The sequence below is a fragment of the Scardinius erythrophthalmus genome, assembly GCF_964197995.2.
Source record: "Scardinius erythrophthalmus genome assembly, chromosome: 24".
Taxonomy (NCBI): domain Eukaryota; kingdom Metazoa; phylum Chordata; class Actinopteri; order Cypriniformes; family Leuciscidae; genus Scardinius; species Scardinius erythrophthalmus.
This window is the reverse complement of record NC_138244.1, coordinates 15,531,449-15,553,370: the sequence shown is the minus strand read 5'-3', so window position 1 is coordinate 15,553,370 and position 21,922 is coordinate 15,531,449. Positions and strand designations below refer to the sequence as shown.

Genomic DNA, 21,922 nt, shown 5'->3' with positions numbered 1-21,922 from the left:
AAAAAATTTTTTGGACCTTCTAAATATGCCTTAAAAATCACCAAATATGTATTTTAGATTTTATGGGGTCTTTAAAATGTCTCAAGATTTAGTGTGACTCCAGGAGCCTATACCATGAAGCCGGTTTAGGTGGCTAGCCAGGGATGTTTCAGTTTAGTTTGCGCCAACCCTGGGTTTTAGGCACCATGAAAGTGGTTTGGCTTTTAGCAGTCTTCATCGCCATAGTAACTAATGCTCCAAGGCTAACCTGGTCCGGGGCAGGTTATGCTCCACGTAAGAGGTTGCAATCCGAACTTGGACCAATCAGCTGTGAGGAAAGGATAAAGTCACTCCACCTGTTTCTCTAAATTAAAGGTCACACATTGCAAATGATTTGTAAAGACAAAATTGTCTGGCTTTTAGTAATGCTTATTTGCAATAATAATTTTGTATGATTTAGATAATATTTAGTTAATTATTAATCGATCACACGTACAATTTTAGTTTATCAATTATTATTACGCACAGTTTAAATGAATAAATATATGAAGGCAATATAAATACACTTTAGAATCAATAGATAAAGCTATAACATGTGAGCTTAAATGTTCAATTCTCTCTATACCTTTATCAAATGTATAAACTAACTTAACTTTTACTTGCACTGATATAGCAAGACTTTTTCTTTTAGTTGTTGTGTTTCATAAACAGCTATTTTCTTCTTGCTGTGTAAATTTGTTTAAATTCTTAATATTTTTCAATCTCGTAATATTCTACAGAAGAGAGAAGTGAAATTGCAGTTTCACTCTTTCTCAGCATGTGATTGGCTGTTCGCTACTGATGTCACACCTAAACTCAGGATCAAAGTTGACAGAAAGTTGATGATCAGCATCATGGTACTAACAAAGCCTGGTTGGATTGGGTTTGATAAATGGTGATTTACAGCTCACCAGCACCCACTCCACAAATACAGCAAAATTACCCCAGGGACCTTCCCCGGACGACTGCGCTCTGCACATGGTGTTCAAGCGCACATGGTAGAAAGTACAGAGGCAGTCGTCCGGGTAGTGAGTCAAATGGGCAAATTCGAAAAGATCCCTGTGTGGTCCTCTTAGGTTAGTTCCCCCTGCTCAAAACATAGGAGGACAGCGGGGATATCCATAATAACAAATAAAAAAAATGAAAAACAAAAGAGCTGGCAAAACATCACTAAACTTTCACTTTTTTTTGCAGTCGGTGATTCTGTCACGCTGCTAACAAGGCAGGTGACAAGAAAACGAAGACGAAGATAATCCAAATAAGTGATATTTATTCCAGGAAGACAAAGAGTACTCACAGGGTAACACATAAAATCACCAACCCTTGGACTGAACAAAACAGGGCGACTTCATAAGGGAACTAATGAGGGAGAAGGAGAACGTAATCAGGGAGAACAGAAACAGGTGTGAATGGTAACTAATCAAGAAACAATGAGGGCAAATGAACTGAACAAGACAAACTAAATGAAGACATAACTGTTATATACACACACACACACATATATATATATAAAGAGAGAGAGAGACTTTGTATATAAAAACTTTTATGTTAGATGTGATTAATCGCGATTAAACGTTTTGACAGCACTAATATATATAATATTAATCACATTAATCACAGATATTAATCCCATCCAAAATGTGTTTACATAATATATGTGTGTGTACAGTGTATAATTATTTTGTACATATAAATACACACATATGCATGTATATATTTAAGAAAAATGTGTTATTTATATATTATTTTTTTATATATAATATCAATTATGTATAAATATACTGTATATATATATACAGTATATACTGTACATGCGCATTTTTCTTAAATGTATACATGCATATGTGTGTATTTATATATACAAAATAATTATACACCGTACACACACATTATGTAAACACAAATTTTATTTTGGATGCGATTAATCGCGGTTAATCGTTGCCCAGCACTAATATATATATATATATGAAGAGATAATATATTTAATTACACTAAAATAATATATCAAATAATTAAATATATTATCTTAATATAACTCCTTAACCTGTGTTACTTTGTAGGCAAAGTGTATAATTGACCTATTTAGGGTAATGCTATTGTGAGACCCCGACATAAGTCATCTTTAATTAGACTATTCATTTCCAGCTAGACTTGGCTGGCCATTGTGCTCTCAGAGTGCGCGCTGCTACTTGCCGTCTTCACTCTTGACACTGATGTGTTCACAAGGTCAACAAGTTCACACGATGCCAACTAGCAGGAAGCATCTGGTGTGAACAAGCTGGCCTTTTTGGTGGTGTGTCCAAAAGCATCTGTATCACGCGCACTCGCCCTCAACCACTGCAGTACCGTTGTTTGCGGTCAGGGGGCGATATCAGACCTCACTATCTACCCAGCAAATGAGAATACTGGCTTCATTGTGATAGGCTCTCTTCTTGCAGAACCTTTTTTCCCTCTCTGTTGTCTCCCGACTGTCGACGACTCCGTCTCCTCTCCTCCTCCTGCGTTCCCTCTCTCCTCTGGATTAAATTAGCTGCAGAACGGGAGACTCCATCATTGCTGCATCCATTGATCATATAAAGGACTTGTTAAAAAATGGGATTGAATGCATAAAGGGGAATAGCAAAAAGGATTTTGGAAGGGGTGAGTAGATCCAAGCTAGTGACAGAGGAGCACATCATCTGGACCGCTGGAATTGTGATTGGGATACAGTAGCTTTTTTGGAAAGAGGGGGAGGAGAGAGCCATTATAATTATGGATGATGACAAGTGAGATATTTATTTAGGATTGCTGACTGGAGAGATGTTACTTGTGAGATGTTTCTTTTTTGTCATTTCCCTGGAATGGTGTGACGGTATTCCGGTGTGTCCTTTCCGCCGCAACAGCTGTGCAAGCTTGATTGTTGCATTTTTCCCCCCCGTTTTCCACTCATGCAATGTCATGCAGAGATTTGTTAATAGAATTTTTTGACAATAAGGATTTTTCTAGCTATATGGGAATTATGGTAATGTTAGAAAGGAAAACTGGTTAAGAAAGGATTTTGGAGTACCAGGTTTTTGCCTTTGTCAACCGGTGACAATGAGATGTAATGTATTCTGAACTTGTGAAATGGTGTGCAGGTGCCAGATGCTTATATTCTCAAAGGATCTTCTCACACACAAATGTGTGCTTGATCTTTGAATTTCCAAGCATGCATCCCAATGTATCCATGCTCAGCTGTGCCGAATGGTCAAGGTTATGATTGGAGCAGGAAAAAAATGGTAGATCTGCCGCCTCTTTTGAGGCACAGTAGCGCGACATGATTTGTCATTTTTCTGTCCTTTGTTCACCTTAGAAATGGCAGAAAGCACAAGTTCTCAAGCTACCTTTTATTTTCAGCATTTGCCTTGGTGTCTCTCAGTGCCTCTTGCTTAAGATGTTGTTAGGGTACATTTGGATGACTAGCTATGTGATAAACACAAGTCAGACAACACAGACTGTCGGATGAATCAGTAAAGTGAATCTTTAGGGAATCAATTTGTGCGAAATACATTTATGCATAGTAAATGTCACTGAACCATTGAAGCCAACTACAAAAGTCAGCTGGATGAATGTGACAACTTCAGACTCAACAAATGGGACGTGCTAATGCTAACTGACACATGCTCTATATGGGATTTCATGAAGTGTCTGAAGGGCTTGAAAACAAACAGAATTTGCAAGGACCTAAGAGTGAACCTTGTGGAACTTTGCTCATTCAAACAAACAACGTTGTCTATTGTAGACACTATATATATATATATATTTAATTGATTGTGTTATTTGTTGTTTGCTACCTAACCCTACCTTACCAACAGGCCTGTACATCCTGTGAGGCAATTATGAGGGGGAGCTACACACTTTAAATGAATATAAGTTTTTAGGGGTATCTCAGGTTCTGCATTTACCAGTTAATTTACTTTGTGTTTTTTATTTACCTTTTACAGGAGGTGTTGTAGATAAAGATCTCCGCCATTATCTCAACCTACGGTTCCAGAAAGGTTCAGTGGACCACGAGCTTCAGCAAATCATACGTGACAACCTCTACCTCCGGACTGTGCCGTGTGAGTGATCCAAACATTTTGAGAGTCCATTTTAACTCTTGCCAAATAGTCTGGGTTTCTTAGCGTTGGTCTTTTTCATATCCATAAAATAATATGGTGATGAACCCGATGAGGATCCTATTCCAGAATGTCCGAGCCAGGTGTGATGCAATAATAGTAAGATGTATAAGTTACAACCCAAAAAAGCTGTCTTTGCCATCTGACCGCAACAGTCGACAAGCGGCAGGGCATTTTGATGATCTTTCGGTTTCTGTTTCTGTCGCCCACTATGAAATCTCACCGGTCCAAAATTTTGCCCTTCATGACTATGCATTAAACATCAACTATTTTCTATGCAGTTTTGTATTTAGTGTGGAAAGAAAAAATGCTTGTCACATTGTGCCTAGTCAGGACATAGGAAGTGTCCTTTTTTGTATGTGTTTTTGGTGATATTTTACTTGTAAAACATTCTCCTGGTCTGATTGTATATTAATGGAGCTTTTGTTAGTGGAGAACTTTTGACTGCTTGTGTTTATTTCCTGATGGCTCTCCAAACTGCTATGAGATCTGTGAGGAAAGGTACTTGCAGCTAAAATGAGCCAACCTGCAATATCGAGGAAGTTGTTATTGTTGTGTGGGGTGTTACAGGAAAGACATGGAGACAAACCCTCCCTGATAAATCTGGGACTTGGTACTATCTCAATGTATGATGCAACCAGATAGAAAGAACCAATATGGCTTATTTTGGTTTAAAGCACTCTGAATGTATTTTTTCACTCAGTCAGACGTAATGAGAAACATTTTAATTTTGTGGAAAGCACCAGTCTCCAGTCGGAGGTAAATGACAGGAATGTTAGCAGTGTTTCGAAATCATGTAACAAATTTGACTTGTACCTCAGTTTGTAAAAACAAACAGAAATGTGTTGACAGTAATGCACCGAGACGTCTGTGGAGTAAACGTACAATGCTTACAAAAAGCACTTTGTTTACTAGCTTAACTAGGATTATTTCTCTTACGTCTCTTATTAGTCCACACGTTTGAACTGGAATGGTGCTGTCAGTCCCAAATCTTGATAGATATCAAGATATTGCGACAGGCAAGGTTGTGATTTTTGCCGGCTAGCGGAGGCAAGCTAGGCAGCAGTTGCTAATGTTAGTTAGCTGCCTATTTGAAGTTAGTTATTAGCTAGTTGTTGCATTTGAACATAAAAGACTCATTGTCATTGTCATTATATATATATACTGTATGCATATATACATAATGTGTATACTGTATGCGTATTTACATATACTGTATATATGTAACATATATATATATATATATATATATATATATATATATATATATATATATGTATGTATATGTATGTATGTATGTATGCATGTATCAGGTATGTATATATGTGTGTGTGTGTGTAAATACGCATACACTATATATATATATACATTTTCACATAGCTCGTCTTTTCCTCAAATCAAAACAAAAACAAACTGCGAAACAACGATGCTTCGGTCAACTCTCTTCACCCACTTCACTTGTTCTTCCTTTCCTTCCTGTCTCTCTCTTTCTCTGTCTCTCGCTCCCTCTCTTCCTCAGCCTAGGGTTTCCAAGGCAACCACCATTTCCTCTCCAGGCTGGCCTGCTGATGTTTCCCCCTCCCCCTCCATAGTGGTGCACAAACACATCACAATCACCAACCGGCTGGATGAAATGATGCCTTTGATTTATGCCTGTGCAGCGCAGTCATGAGTGTGTTTTTCTGGAGCTATTTCTCCCATACTGAGAGTCATTAGTGTAACTGAACAGCTTGCTATGAGATGTTTTGGAGGCTGAATTGGAAGAGACAAGACGAGATAAAGCGATGTTAAACTGTTCATTTGTCTCGTGAATGTTAAAACAGAGGAGGAGAGTTAGAACATGACCTGGGTAACTGAATGTGATAGCGTTGCTTTATTAAAAACATGCCAGATAGAGTTTGATTGTAGGAGAAGTAAGAAATGGGTGCTGTCGGGATATTATTAGACTACATGGGGGTTTAAAATTGGTATAGATTTTTGTTTTCCTCCGTTTCGGTGCAGAAAAGTGTTCTTCATGGTGAGTTTTCCAGCTCTTTGGAAATCATTCACTTGTAATTTTTATTTACTGACCTTAATTTTTCACACTATACAAAAACTGGATGTGCCAATGCCCACTACTATAGTGCTGAGAATGCTACATGCATTTGCGTTGTGCACTGAATTTGTGGACTGATTTTGGGATGAAATGATGGATCAGTTTGGGTTTGTGTAGCTAGAAGCGTTTGTGTTCACATGCTTGTTTCGGGCCGTTCAGAATCGAATCCTGCTGGTCATGCCACAAAAGGTGTAACTACAGTACATTAGATATCTGATGTGTAACTTCACTCTCAGCTGGAGATCGCTGCATTGACATGGCTCATTTCACAAGTCTCTTCACTGTCACTATTAGTTGCCACACACACGCTCAATAATTTCATAACTGGGTTTATAGAACAGTCTTTCCCGTTTACTATTCATGACAAGTGTGCTAGTCTGTGTGAAAGGATGTCTACTAAATTTTTTAATATGTTTTTAATTAAGATTTTAGACTTTGCTTAAACTGCAAATTATTTTGCACAACTGCTTTTGGATGTCGTATCGCGTCCTGCACAGTTTTTTTTAAACATTTTATTAAGATGCTAAAAATAAACCAACTTTTGAAAATGCAGCAGTGCGTATTATGTAAACGTCCCCTAAGAAATGCATCCGATCAGGGAGAGACAAACCTAATACTAGCCAAATCATGGCTTCCTTTAGACCTCTATTACTCAACTAGTCATGTATACTGTGTAGAGCAGGGGTCGGCAAGTAACTTTGGCCGCGGGCCAATATTTTTTTTAGCCAGTAGATGGCGGGCCAGCTACACAGAGTAGGCCTATGGATACAAATTAAATACTCTTATATAGGCCTATAATTGCGGAATATGATGGGTCCGTCACCGTCCGTGGATCATTCATTCAATCGTTTTTTTTTTTTTTCAAATTAAAACCAAAAATAAAAAGATGAAAAACGACTTGTTTTTCCATTATTTATTTCCTAAACTGAAATGAAAAAAAAAAAAATAAGGACGGGTTTTCTGATTTTCTGATTGTGCTCAGATCAAAAATAGAAAAAATGAATTACTGGATTAGACAAATTTAAATTTTGATTTTTAAGTTTTAATTTAACACCTTATGCATATATCAAGGAAACCATTTTAAACAGATCAAGTAGGCTACTATTGTGGTAACATATTACAGCCATTTTAATAAAGGTGTGAATAGCAATCATGCCTCATTCCGTACAGTCCGACTTTTGAACTTTATTCCTTTTTTATTATTATTATTTATTCGGGGACACACACATACACACCTAAGGTTTAAGGAGGTCTGCGTGGGACTGTTTTTTTTCGTCCCGCTCCCACAAGGTTCTATTCAGCAACCGCTTAAAATACACTCGGTGTTCACCCGCTTTATTTCCCGACCTGACGGGTCCACAAAATTTAGATCTCGTTTCCATAATCTCACATTCAAATGTCTCTAATGGAAAGAAGGAGATTGGAGTAGCCTATAATAATTATAAATGCTATACAAAAATTGTGTTCGTGTCAGTATAAATATTAGGCTATTTTAACATTGTACTGTCAGCAGAGAAAAAAAATGTCACAGAAAAAAAATATGAAATATAAATAACATGAATTAAATAGGACAAAGCCTATCACTCAAGTTTCTAAGCAACATAAACGAAAATCATATTGCCCTACTGACGAAATGAAGTAGGCTATTTTCTGTCGAACTATTTCAAACATCCTTGCAAAAAAAGAATGTTGTTGACTGACAATGGTTTCAGTACCAAACAGCTCCTCAGAGCTAGGTGTACAGGCGGTCAGAATTAAGTGCGGATACGCTGTCAAAAGATGTCGGGAGTTGGCTATTGTCAGTCAGACCGCACGCTCCGTCCAAAGTACACCAGAGTTCTGACCGCTACCGTCTTTTGACGCGCGAATGGACACAAAGTGGTCAAGCGTATAACTAGACGCGGCAGGCGCGAATTTGACGCGCTATTCACGTCCGTTGTGAACGCACAGTTATACTTTAAAACGTAATCCCGCGCCGCATTATTCCCTATGGGCGTTTCACACAGTATGCGGCGGTGAAATCGCCGCGCGACTACGGCTTTTCTCAAGTAGTGGAAGAGTTTTGTACAGCATTTAGGACTGCCAAAATAATCCGGCGGGCCAGAAAATATTGCTGACGGGCCAGTTTTGGCCCGCGGGCCGCCAGTTGCCGTTCCCTGGTGTAGAGAATTCAAATTACATATCCATCCATCCATCCATCCATCCATCCATCCATCCATCCATCCATCCAAAATGGATTGATGCACAATATTTATTTGAAATTCTCTACAAATATTTAGCTTTTTGTGTTTCATAAAATCGATATTATGCCTTAAAGGTGACCATATATTAGCTATTATTTGATTGGAGTGCCAAAAGTTAAGACATTTTGAAACAAAATTGAATTAAAAATGCAAAATAACCAATTTTATTTCCAAAGTGAGTACTGGAAGTCACTCGCATGCATCCTGAGGAAGTCATGTGACAACAGTGTAGCATACTACAGTTTGAAATACCATTTTCTAACGAATAATAGGTGCGATACAGTGTAAACTACAGGGTATTCAGTAAATATTTTGCAGAACACACTCTTTTTCCTCTCTGATTTATGCCCTTTTGGATTAATCAAAAAAATGTAAGTCAATGGGAAATTGAAAACCCTTATATTAGAGCTCAAGGGATTGCTGCTTAGGTTTCTTACAACACCACTTCACTTGTAATTTCACACAACATATGACAATAGTCAACGACTCCCCCTCCCCCCTCCGCTCTCAGATTCTCTAGTATTTCACTTTGTCTCTTCTGCATCAGCTGTTATTTCCACCAACCAAACAGTGACAGTGCAAAATCATGCTTTAGTCTCACTCGAGGCTGTGGCACTGTCGGATCACGTCTGTCACTTTGATGAGCGGACGACAGAACGCATCACGAAAGGGCTTGTCCTTCCGCAGGGAAGTCGAAGCCCTGTATTGTACAATTAGACTTCCATATTCGTTCTCTTACCCCCACCTCGTATCTTCTACATCCAGCCGAATGCAATTGTTGCGTCCTGCTGGTAGCGCGCCTACTGCTTAGCAAAACCCCATTAGTATCTGTCAGCCATCAACCAATGATATATAATCATTTTAGACAGTTAGCTGTTTGTGAAGTGCATCGACGGAAGACGAACAGACATTTGTGTGACTAACAGGTTATTTTGACGGGTTTTCTATATTTCCCATACATGCTTCTAAAGGCTCTTTCACATGCGTTGTGACATTGTTTTCAAATGCAGTGAACACTACGCATTGTAGATCAACTGTCGTAACGCAAAGCTTAAAGTTCAGCCTTTCCTCAAAAAAGTGAACTCAAAAGTGTTGACTCTTTAGGAGTTGCTGTTCTTTAGTGGAGAGTTATATAGCAATGCACAGAGACTCATTATACATTCTGCAGGTGTGCATTGCTGAACTGTCAAGTGGACAAAATATGGGCCTGTAGATCCCACTGGGAGACACTTGAGACTAAAAAATTGGCATCTCCTGATCGCAGAGACAAACCTGTTGTTTAATCAGCGATGGGAGGAAAATGGACTTTGCAAGTTCAAGCTGCGTTTTGAACTTTTTAAAAACTGTAGTTTGTGAACTGAAGATGATAATGGGATCACTGTTGCACCTCAAGGCACAGCTTCATGTGCTTGCACACACAGGTAATTGCGCAGACAACTGCACACACACCAGACCACTGAGTGGAACGGCGAGGTGTGCTCTATCCAACCGTGAGCCTCAGATTTTTCCTTGCCTCTTCAAAGCTTCATCTGAGTCATCCATTCCTGAATCATTGCATCAATTCTTAGATGAGTGTGGCGAAAGAATAACAACCGATCAATATTTTCATCTGGGACTTTAATGGTGGATTGTGGATCTGCTCTCAGACCTTCACACAAGCTTTTGTTTGAGGTTCTTCTTCACTTAATAAACCAAAGCACACAAAACAAGCGCACTCTTTAGGGTACACGGCTCCAGATCATTGATTTGATTTCTTGAAAACAGTGTTTTGATGCGATAAAAGGAAAAAAGGAAGTGTTTGGATAGCTTTTTAAACAGTAGCATTAGAGTAAATGTCTAATTCAATATGTCATTGAGTCATTGATTCATTAGATTCGTTCAAATGGCTGATTCGTTCAGGAATGAAGGAAATGGATCTCTTTATGAATGGGCAATTGAATCATTGGTTCGCTTGATTCGTTCAAAATGTGGATTTATTCAGTAATGAAACACTGTTGAGTGTTGCTTGAAGGTGCACAACAGTTCTTCTGTAGCTTTATAAGTAATATTTTCACTGACAAAATTGTGTCTACACAATATTAACGAACAGACATCTACACAATATTAACTTTTTATTTATTGAACTGTTGTATAAAATCAATTTCACATTTGCACTCGTGGTATTCATTGTTCATTCATTAAATGTGTGTGTATTTCTATATGATTCAGGATAATTTGGACATTTTTTCCCCAGTTATCTCAATAGTAAAATGCAAAATGCAATATACAGCATCAGATTATACATAGACATCATCCCAATTATGGGAGAGATCTTGTGTTGGTGTGTCATATTGATTATTCTGTTCATGCCTGAGTTTATTTAACGTGTTGTACTAAAAAATGGATGACAGAGCATAGGCAGTTTTCTGCCTCTGCCGCTGGTTTCCTCAGATCGGCTTTAATGTGCTCATGGGCTCCAGCTGTTTGATTGACAGTCTGGTTTGCACTGCTAATCCTGGAAGAGTGATTGTAGCAATCGGAGTATCATTACTGCCTGATGTCTTTTGATGTTTGAGCTGACCAATCAAATAATCAATCATTATTCTTCGCCGTACACATTGCAAAATGAAGATTGAAGACATCTGCGCTAGAAAACTAGAAAAAATAAAAATGTTGTGCACAGACAGTACACAGTATTTTGCAGTAATGGCTTTTATGCAATATGCAATAGTGAATTCAAGCGAATAAGGCACCAATTGTTCGATAAATGATGTCAGACTGAATATTTACTGATTTAAGCAGTTTATAACTATTTGGGTTTATGTAGGACTAGGAGTGCCATTTAAAATAAAATGTACTGTAGTAATCAAACAATTTAAGAATTCAAATAAAAATGTAAATAAATACTCACATTTTCACAAATTAAGACTGTTTAACTGTTTATTTTGTTATAATTAACCGCAAATTTAAATATGAATAACACTTTTTTTTAAATGTAAATATATATATATATATATATCTCACAAATTAATAGACATTTAAAACTGTTTAATTTAATTTAAAATGTACTTAATTTTAACAATAAAATAATAAATAAACATTTTGAAATTTACAAATAAATAAAATATGAAATATGTCTATTTATTTGTAAATTTTCTGTTTTTATTATGTTTAAAAACATTTCAAAACACGAATTAAACCGTTTTAAATGTTTGTGAATCATTTTAAATTAACAAATAAAACATAAATTAAATACTTTAAAATATGTTAATTTTAAAAAATTATATTTAATAAATCGTTTTAAAATGACAAGTAAATAAAGCATAAAATATTTTTTTTACTTTGTCAATTTTAATAAAAAAAATAATAATTTATTATTTTATTATGATTTTAGCTACATTTTAAAACAAACTTGTTTAAATGTCTATTGAAACATGTTTTTTAAATTAAATAAAATATTTCTCAATATGTAGTTAAATACACATTTATGTAATTTTAAGTTTTTTACATAAACTAGATTTTAAAATGTGATTTAATGAACAAAATTCAAACAAATGTTAGTAAATAAATCCCTTTTTTGCAAATGAATAAAATTGTTATATTTATCCATATTTAAATAATTTTTCGTTTTTTAAAATGTCTATTAATAAATAATTTTAAAACAAACAAATAAAACATGAATTAAATGCTATGCCTTTTTATTGTTATATTTAACTACATTTTAAAACAATACTTTTTTATATGTCTATTCATTTGTCCATTTATGTATTTACCTTTTTATGTTTGAATTAATTTATTCTTTTGTTTTATGTTGAAGTGTCACTTCTAGTCATCTTCTCATATGTATTCTGTATATGTAGAATAATTAGCATTTGGATGCCAATGTGATTCCTCTCATCATGTAAATTAAACTTCATGATGACCACTCAGGTTTGTAATAGTTCTTAATGGCGACTCTAGATAAATGCTTTATGGGTATTTTGTGGTCAATACTCAATGTAGAAATCTGGAAATCAATTTATTTTCTGGATAGACTCAGTTACATGGCTTTGTGTCGTAAGCCTGCTGTTGTAGTTCTGCTACTGTTTCGCTTAAACATGTTTAACTGAAACCCTCCCACTGCATTTCTGGAGTTTGTTGGATTTTCTTAGCAACAACAACAAAAAAGCCCTGTTTGCCCACTTTCAAGTTTGCAGAGATTCCAGCTTCCGGCAAAAGTCGATTGCATAACATCCGTGCTGTTTACAGATGAGATGACTCACTGTTGAGACACTGAGAGCATTTTGAGCTGTCGTCACAGGAGCCGCTTTATACATATGTGGGAAATCAAGGTAATAAAGCATCGCGTTACGGTGCGACATCCTAAACATTGAAAGAATGATATCTGAGTCCATGCAAGTGCTCTTCGATGCAGACTCGAGCGAGGCCGTCAGAACCGCGCTGGCTTGTGTCTCTGTTGGGTGACAGAATGAAACTCTTAAATGTCCTTTCAATCCACCAGGGACTCTCTCTCTCCGACGTCACCCTGATGTATGAGTCTCCTCATCCTTCATGGCAGGCAGGCAGTGCACTCAGTTAGTGATGGGACTCTGCGATACAGCCAATAGACACTGGTGCTGGATCTGGTCAGCCGAGGCATAAATCAAAATGAAGGCATTGAGGTTTGGGATTATTTACGCCTTTTCGAACGTATATGAGATGAAGACTATAAATTCTTGTGTTGCACGAGAGGTGAATAAAAGGTGAAATAGAATGGGTTTGAAAGAAATCTGAGTTTTTATGTGTGTACTAGTTTGTGATGTCAGTTTTGAAACGATATGCCAGTGTAGCTTGTAACTGACAAATACAAGCCATTGAGACACACTGCAAAACAATCTTTTTTTTTTCTTCTAGTAAAAATATCTAAACTATGGCAGTCAGTTGATTAAATTTGTCAATAATTCATATATATATATATATATATATATATATATATATATATAGAGAGAGAGAGAGAGAGAGAGAGAGAGAGAGAGAGAGAGAGAGAGAGAGAGAGAGAGAGAGAGAGAGAGAGAGAGAGAGAGAGAGAGAGAGAGAGAGAGAGAGAGAGAGAGAGAGAGAGAGATCTTGCAGTGAAATAGAAGAATGACATTTCAAACAAAAATAACATTTCTTATAAATAGCATTATTTTTGTTTGAAATGTCGCTCTTCGACTCGCTTTAAAGGGGTCCTATTATACCCTTTTACGAAGTCTTGATTTTGTTTTTGGGGTGTTCTAGAATATGCTTTCATGCTTGATTGTTAAAAAAACCCATTATTTTTCACAAATTTTACATTATTACATATCCTCTCTCCCCAGTCTGTCTTGAACGAGTCATTTAGTTCCGCTTTCGATCAAGCCCCTCATTCCGAATTACAAAATGTGCTGTGATTGGTTAGCTGGCCCAATGTGTTGTGATTGGCAGCACTTAGCGTGTGTTCGGGAAATGCCCCACCCCTCCAAAACTGCGAGTTCTACTCTAGTGTAAATATAATGGATGGCGGCCATTTCAGTCCAATTCGAGCCCGATTAAGACCCTGACAATGTTATTGTTCAGTGTTAAATCATGCACAAACTTTGCAAGCACAGATTTCACAGGACGTTTCAGAGTGGTATGTTTTTCTCATACATTATAGATACGATGTTATCCACCATTTAATCATGATATTTGTCGGAAAACTATGGTTATACAAACGTTAATCGACCACAAAAACATGATTAATTTTCCTGAGGGGCGAACAGTTTTCCTGAACAGCCTTACAAAAGTGCGAGCTTACAAAAGCTACAGTAAACACTATATCAACACTAATGTTGGCTAGCAGGCGAGCAACATAAAATTTATAATTAGAACTGTTAATAGAAAACGCAACTACAAATAATAAGACATACTTACAAGTTGTGATCCTCAAACAACAGATTGTCCCGACAAAGTGGAAACTGCTCTATTTCAGGAGAAGCTTTTGTGTGTACAGTAGCTTTTGTTTGTACAGATAAACGTTTAAAATAAGTGTTTAAAATAAGTGTTTAAAATAAATCTAAGTTCGTTAGCCTTAGGAAGGTAAAACAAATGAGTTGCGGAAAAACAGCATCTCTTTTTCGTTCGTTTTTTTTTTTTTTTTTTCGTATTCTGTGAGCGGGGATTATTTAAATGAGAAACATTATGACTTCATAAAGCACGGGAAAATTGCGTTGTAGTCCAAAGAGCCATTCGTTGTAGTTCTTTGAGTGGATTCTGTTTAACTAAAATATCTCCATTTGGAGTGGACTTTGAACTTTGTAACCTTGCAGATCTTTTTTACCCTCAAACAGCAACGTTACACACTAACTAAAGTTGAAAGAGTGATAAGGCATAATAAAAATAAAAAATAAATAAAAATAAGATTATCACACAAAAATCAGGCCAAAGCAAAGTTCGTTTGGAGTTTGTTTCGGGAGTTCGAAACAGCTTGCTGAAGCGAACTTTCGGCTGTCAAACACCTTCGCACTACCATTGGTCTGTGGCGATGATGTAATAGGTAGGTGTGCTCTGAGGCTCCGCCTTCATTGACATGTAAATCTTCACCGGTTCATTTCTTCTGTTCAGTCTGTTGAGGTCAGACGTCCACGAATAAAATACATGAATGCACCGGAGAGTCGCTTTATAGTAGAAACTGAAGCTGTAATTTTAATTGAAAAGACATTATATATTTAATCCTGTAAAGCTGCTGCTTTAAAGCAATCTGTTGTATAAAGTGCTGTATTAATAAACGTGATGTGACTTTGCTGGAGCTCGTGCAAACATATCCACTTAGCAAATGTTTTCTTAACTGCTGTTTTCTCATCGCTGTCATTTTTGTTGTTTATTTAGTTATTGAGAGGAAAGCACACAGCACATATTTCCATATTCATCTAAACGTCGTTCTCAGCAGTGTGGGCGGCGTCGGGTGTTCGCTAACAGTAAACCGCTGGTCATGTATTTCAAACTTAATTTTACACACAGTGATGAATGAAAACGAACTTTGCCAGGAGTATATCAGGGTGTTTAATTAAGTCTTAATCTTAATCTTAATCTTAATCTTACTGTAAACCCCCCCCCCCACTGGAGACCAAGACAGAAATAACGATTAAGAACAGGATTTTTTTGCAGTGCAGCCTTATCATGAAATGCTTTAAAGTATGACAGTGTTAGTCACAGTTAGTAGCTCGCCGCCTCATCTGACCCTCCGTTTCAAAGCCCTAGGTTGAGCTGTTTCTCTGACGCAAATATATTCCTAAAGCGTTCTCTGTTTCCTGCCCCCCTTCAAGCGCTTCTCTCACAGGTCAGCACATGAGACATGAGAAGATCAGTTATACAAGACGGTGCTGATGGACGGGAAAGCTAATAAAAAGGGCTTTTAACTCTGGTTTGTGAGGTCAACAATTTTGGGTTGAGGAAATGTATTGATTTTCCGATTAATTATTTTCGCTTGATCCAATCAAATCTTAAAATCCCAGGATTTTTTTTTTAATATATGCCTTTTTTCACTGGATGCATTATATGCCATTAAATACCAGTTACTACAGTGATTGTTCCTACAATTAATATATACATACCATAAAAAGTTGCTGTCTTAAATTTAACTTGGATGTTTAAGTTATTTCAACTTAAATTGCATTAAACTGACTTAAAAAAATGAGTTGAATCAATGTAAAATATAATATTATAATGTTTTTGTGGCTTCTTCATTGGGAGTTTTTTCAGTCAAATATATGTTTCCTCCTTCAAGTGAAGGATCACCTTATTTGCCCTGGTTTCCCGAAGACATTTAATGGCGTTCAATCCATTACGGTTCACCTACGATGTGATGAATCATTGATTTAATCACTGAGAAGGAGCACGGCAATGTATAGCCATGATTGAAGGACCGTTTCCTGCATCATGTTCAAAAACGCAATGCCTCATGTTTTCTGGCCGTATCGTATCCCCTGGGTCGTCCGATATAGGCTCGTTCACTTCAGGGCACCCGTATCTCACATATCCCTTCACCTCTACTCACCCTGAGAGCTGTTTACCTCCATTGAAACATTAGCGATTCAGCGCACAGAGCAGCACTGGGCTTCAAGGTTGGACTGACCGCAGATTAGAGGGAACACGATCCCCCCGTCACGAGTGTCAGTGAGGCTGCAGGCCATTACAGGCAAATTTCAGCCCCGGCACTCATCAACCCCTCAAACGCATTCACAGATGGGATATAAGTGCAGGGCCTCGGTCTCAGCCTTCATCCAACTTTAACCCCCAAGAGTCATTTGTGATGACTGAAAAATATATTTGAACATTTGAGTCTTTCATTAGTTTGCCAGCTTACCTTTTACACCTTGAACTTGAGAACTTTTCAAATCTCTCTGCTGTTTGGTGTGGCAGTACTTTTTTATCCTTTGGTCTGTTGTTCATTCAAATTAGATACTAACACATTTATTTGCAAGGAAGTGGCATTTTAGCCCCGCCCTCCCAAACTCACGGCATTGGTTGAGTCAATCTTGTATATAGATGTATATTATGAGTTATGACAAAAGTCTTTTATAAATAGTAAAAAAGTATATTAAAAAATACTTTTATTGCATTTTAGTGGCTGCAGTTTAACATGTTTGTATATTTACACAGTGAATATTTTAAGCACACATTTTGTCATTAAAAATTCAATTATTAGTAGGCTATTCACCTTTCAGAGTTCAGTTCCACAATATTCAGGATTTTTTTTAATATAAATTTTTTTAACATAACATCTTTATTATTCAACAGGTGATAATAGTAAAATAATTAGTAATAATTCAATCTCTGAGTATTTATATAAAATAAACAATTAGTTAAAATAAAAATATTGTTATAAACAATAATAATTGTTATAATATAATAGTAATACCTAGTACTAATTAAGTATTCATATTGAATGATTTGTTAAAACTATATAATTAATCACACACTCAATGTGTGTATATAAATTAACATAAATAATTATTATATCATCACACAGTAGTATATTATTTTTATTAATTATTTATATTATTATATTAGTATGTTTATTATATTATTATATTAGTAGTTTAATAGTTATAATTAAATAAGTATATATATATGTGTGTGTATGTATGTATGTATGTATGTATGTATGTGTATGTATGTGTGTGTATATAAAGAAAAATTATAGTATAATATCATTGAATATATATATATATATATATATATATATATACATATATATATATTCAATGATATTATACTATAATTTTTCTTATATTATATATATATATATATATATATATATATATATATATATATATATATATATATATATACACTTAGATATCAGTATATGTTCCTCGGGCAAAAATCAATGTTTTTCTTTTTACATAATAAAAGCGGTTGCCACAGAACACTCATTTACTCTGAATAATTAACTAGCGTGTGCACTTTCATGGCTTATAGTTGTTGTGCAAGTTTTCTCTTAATGGCAAATAGATATTTGGGGAAAGAGTGTCTGGTTTAGATTTATTGTTGCTGCATCAAAAATCATTGTTGTGAATATGGTTTCTGCATGCTGCTGTTTTTATGATTCTTGTCTACGGCTTGTCTGAGGCTTGTCTGAGTATGTCTGGAGCATCAGTTGTTGTCAGGGCTTTGTTTAGCAAGTGGGAATGTCATTCGCAATCCAGGTGATCCAAAGAGATGCCGCTGACGACTTGAAAGCGGAGAATTCCTGAGGAGATGAGTCGAGACAGCAAGAGGCTGAGAATGAGGTGCCGTGGTTGAGGACTGTGGAGTAAAGCCATAGCAGCGCTCTGAGAGGAAGAGGTGCCTTTTGAATGCTTGCACTTGATTGGCTTTGACAGTGTATTCGAACAGGACGGCAGTGCCTCAGTAAGTGTGAAATGCTCGCACCTGAAAGATTGTTTCACATTTAGAGATGGTTTCATGGGAAGATGATATAAAGAGGTAATCAAGCAGACAAACGAAAACAGGTAAGGCTGGACACAATTTTCTCTCATCATTTCTCACAATCACATCAACCATAATTGCATGAGAGAGAGAGAGAGAGAGAGAGAGAGAGAGAGAGAGAGAGAGAGAGAGAGAGAGAGAGAAGAGAGAGAGAGAGAGAGAGAGAGAGAGAGAGAGAGAGAGAGAGAGAGAGAGAGAGAGAGAGAGAGAGAGAGAGAGAGAGAGAGAGAGAGAGAGAGAGAGAGAGAGAGAGAGAGAGAGAGAGAGAGAGAGAGAGAGAGAGAGAGAGAGAGAGAGAGAGAGAGAGAGAGAGAGAGAGAGAGAGAGAGAGAGAGAGAGAGAGAGAGAGAGAGAGAGAGAGAGAGAGAGAGAGAGAGAGAGGAGAGAGAGAGAGAGAGAGAGAGAGAGAGAGAGAGAGAGAGAGAGAGAGAGAGAGAGAGAGAGAGAGAGAGAGAGAGAGAGAGAGAGAGAGAGAGAGAGAGAGAGAGAGAGAGAGAGAGACACTAAGCCAGTTTCTATGCCCTGTTATAATCAGATTTACCCCATGGATGGATTTAATCAGGGCTCTTCAGGTAGTCATCTGAACAGATGTATTAGCTGGGACAGATCAGCAGCACCAAACGAAATAAGCGAAAAATATTTATAGTTTTCAAACGGGTTCTTAATCACTAATCAACTAGATTTATATATATATATATATATATATATATATATATATATATATATATATATATATATATATATATATATATATATATATTACTGTAAAAATGTATATGATCAATGTTTTAACTTATCAAAAATGTATGTTATGACAACATATTTCTACAATGCTTTAACTCACCAAAACAAGTTATAAGCAATTTTCAACTGTTTTTGTTATACAAGATTCAACTAATTTTTCAGTTTAATGTAATTTAAGTTGAAATGACTTAAACATCCAAGTTGATTGTACTTAATATATACCAATATACCAATTATTTATATATTTACCAATATTATATATATATACACTATATATATAATATTTTGACTACTATGAACATATGTATACTATATGTATACATATAACATATGTATACTGTATATAAATATTCACGTCATCAAATATGCACATGCCCAGTGTTTACACTTTTTGGGGAATAAAACCTAGTTGTCTTAGCATATATTCATAATGTCTGCATAATGTTTTCTAAATGTTGTAAATTGATTTTTAGATCACAAGATTTGTAGCCTGACTACGTCAGACTTCCTACTTCCGCTCAATTTCATTTCGCTTCTGTAGTCAGTCTGAGACAGCAGCCTATCTTTCAGTTTGCCACCGGCTTTCGGACGGCCGGGCCAATCAACGAACAGAGGGCGGGCTGAGAGCCGTGACGTAGACACTGATTGTACCGTGGATGCGTAGATTTACTTCACATAATCTGCAAAAGTCGTTCACAGCCATGTTCACTCCGGTATTTCGCTCGATGGTTTTGTTTTCGCATCATACATGTGTTTACAGTGGAAGTTAGATGCGGCTGAGCAGCATGCGCATAACACACGCCATAACCAAACGTTATGTGATTGGCTTACGGGTAACCAATGATTTTAAACTTCAGACAAGCGACCCCCCGCGAGAGAGAAAACACTTCTCTATTATGCCATTCCAGACTCTGTCTACGAAGCAAAGCAAAGTAGCAGAGTTTGGTATTACCAGGCTACAAGATTTGTGCTCCAAAAGAAAGAAACCCCGCCCCCAAAAATGTTTAATTCTGAGGCGAGAACTGTACATTAATTATATCTGATTAATAAGCTGTATATTAATGATGCACATGAAAATCAGCAATGCTTCTGTTTAATTTCCTCAGTGTCATGTTCAGGCCTTTGTCAGCAGACAGACGCAAGTATCTGCGTTGAGCACACACGCTTGAATTGACTCTGTCAGCGATTATATTCCCTGGACATAAAAAAGCGCATTGTCAGAACCCTGAGATCATATCTCCATGGAGGCTTCTACGTTTTTGAGTTGATTCACATATTTGTAATATCACAGATAAATAGCTACATATGGAACTGGTTAATTTAGTTACGGTGATAAATCGATGTTAGGCTTATTCTAAACTTTATTTGTTATCAAAAGTTTTGATCCATGAAACAGGAATTAGCTGTTAGCATTTAATGCTAAAAACAAGAGAAACCAAGTCTGAGCTTAAATAAGTCCATCCATCCATCCATCCGTCCATACATCCGTCCGTCCATCCATCCATCCATCCATCCATCCATCCATCCATCCATCCATCCATCCATCCATCCATCCATCCATCCATCCATCCATCGTTGTGGTTCCCTGCCATTGTAAATGGTTGCCTGGGTTTTGCTATTTGGTTAGTAAGGTGTTTATAGTTATTACCGTACTACAGTATGTGGTTGCTAGATGGTTGTTTATGATTATTAATTGTATTTTAATAATAATAAAAAGGCACAATATGTGACATTAAAAAAAAGGCCTCTTGGTTTGTACAGATTACGTACAAAATATATTCAGCATTAGGCCGTCATCTCAGGGAAGCCACTGAATTTGTAAAAGGATTCACAGGTACTATATTTAGGCTTATTGCTGGTGAAAGGATGTTCAGGTGAATATCCTTGAATATTTAAATGTTCTAGACCACAATGTGCCATTCCTGTCTGCATATTACATAAGCTGTGCGTGATGTACTTGTCTCTCATTTCCCAATCTCTCTCTCTCTCTCACTTAAAAAATATATTAGTTTTGTCTTACTTTCATAATTCAGTGGTACCTTGGCCTCTCCAAGCAGCACATATGGGCTGTCATTTTAGCCCCAAAATCAAAATGGACTTTTCTTGTTTAAAGAGTTCACACTAGCAGGGAAATACACTCCAGTAGCCTTTGATTTCCAGATACAAGGTAATGCATATCTGTCTTCTGAATCTGAAATGAGCTTTCTTTTCTTCATGGTGGAAATGTGTTAAGTGTGCCTGAAGAATCTGACGGATATAGGCAAATGCTTTTATCAGCACTGGCTTGAAAGCTTTCCATGTTATATAAGCAAATACATAGAAGCTAAAAATCTCTTGGGACTCATTTTTAAAATCTGCTTCAGTCGGTGACATGACCCAGCGGGTGCAGCGGGTGCTGCTTGTGTGGTCGATCAGAGTTCAAATCTGGCTCATGTAATTGCCTGATCCTGAAAATAAAATCAATATAAACCAGCATATTAGCCTTCGTGACTCGTTCGCACTCGGTCGTCATTTCCATCAAAAAGAAGATTGATGACCTTAACTTGCTTTCGATTTTATTTTGATGAGGCATATGAAGACATAGGTCAACAGAAAGTTGGCTTCTGCTACTCGCCCCTTCCAACCCTATCAATCAATCTGCATTAGTAGGGGTGGGCGATATGACCAAATTCTTATTTCAAAATGTGCCCAGAAACCTCCTTTACCACTTTAGCTTTTTTGTTGTTAAAAAGTGC

At 36.6% G+C, this 21,922-nt stretch overlaps 1 protein-coding gene across 2 annotated transcripts in view; it reads left to right on the top strand.

The window, feature by feature from the left end:
- Positions 1-21,922, top strand: part of magi2b (membrane associated guanylate kinase, WW and PDZ domain containing 2b) — an 89,306-nt gene that overhangs the window by 19,942 nt on the left and 47,442 nt on the right. For both annotated transcript variants that reach the window (XM_081356129.1, XM_081356128.1), the window contains exon 2: positions 3,981-4,097. In XM_081356129.1, the coding sequence (XP_081212255.1) occupies positions 3,981-4,097 (117 nt within the window). The remainder of the gene's footprint in view (positions 1-3,980; positions 4,098-21,922) is intronic.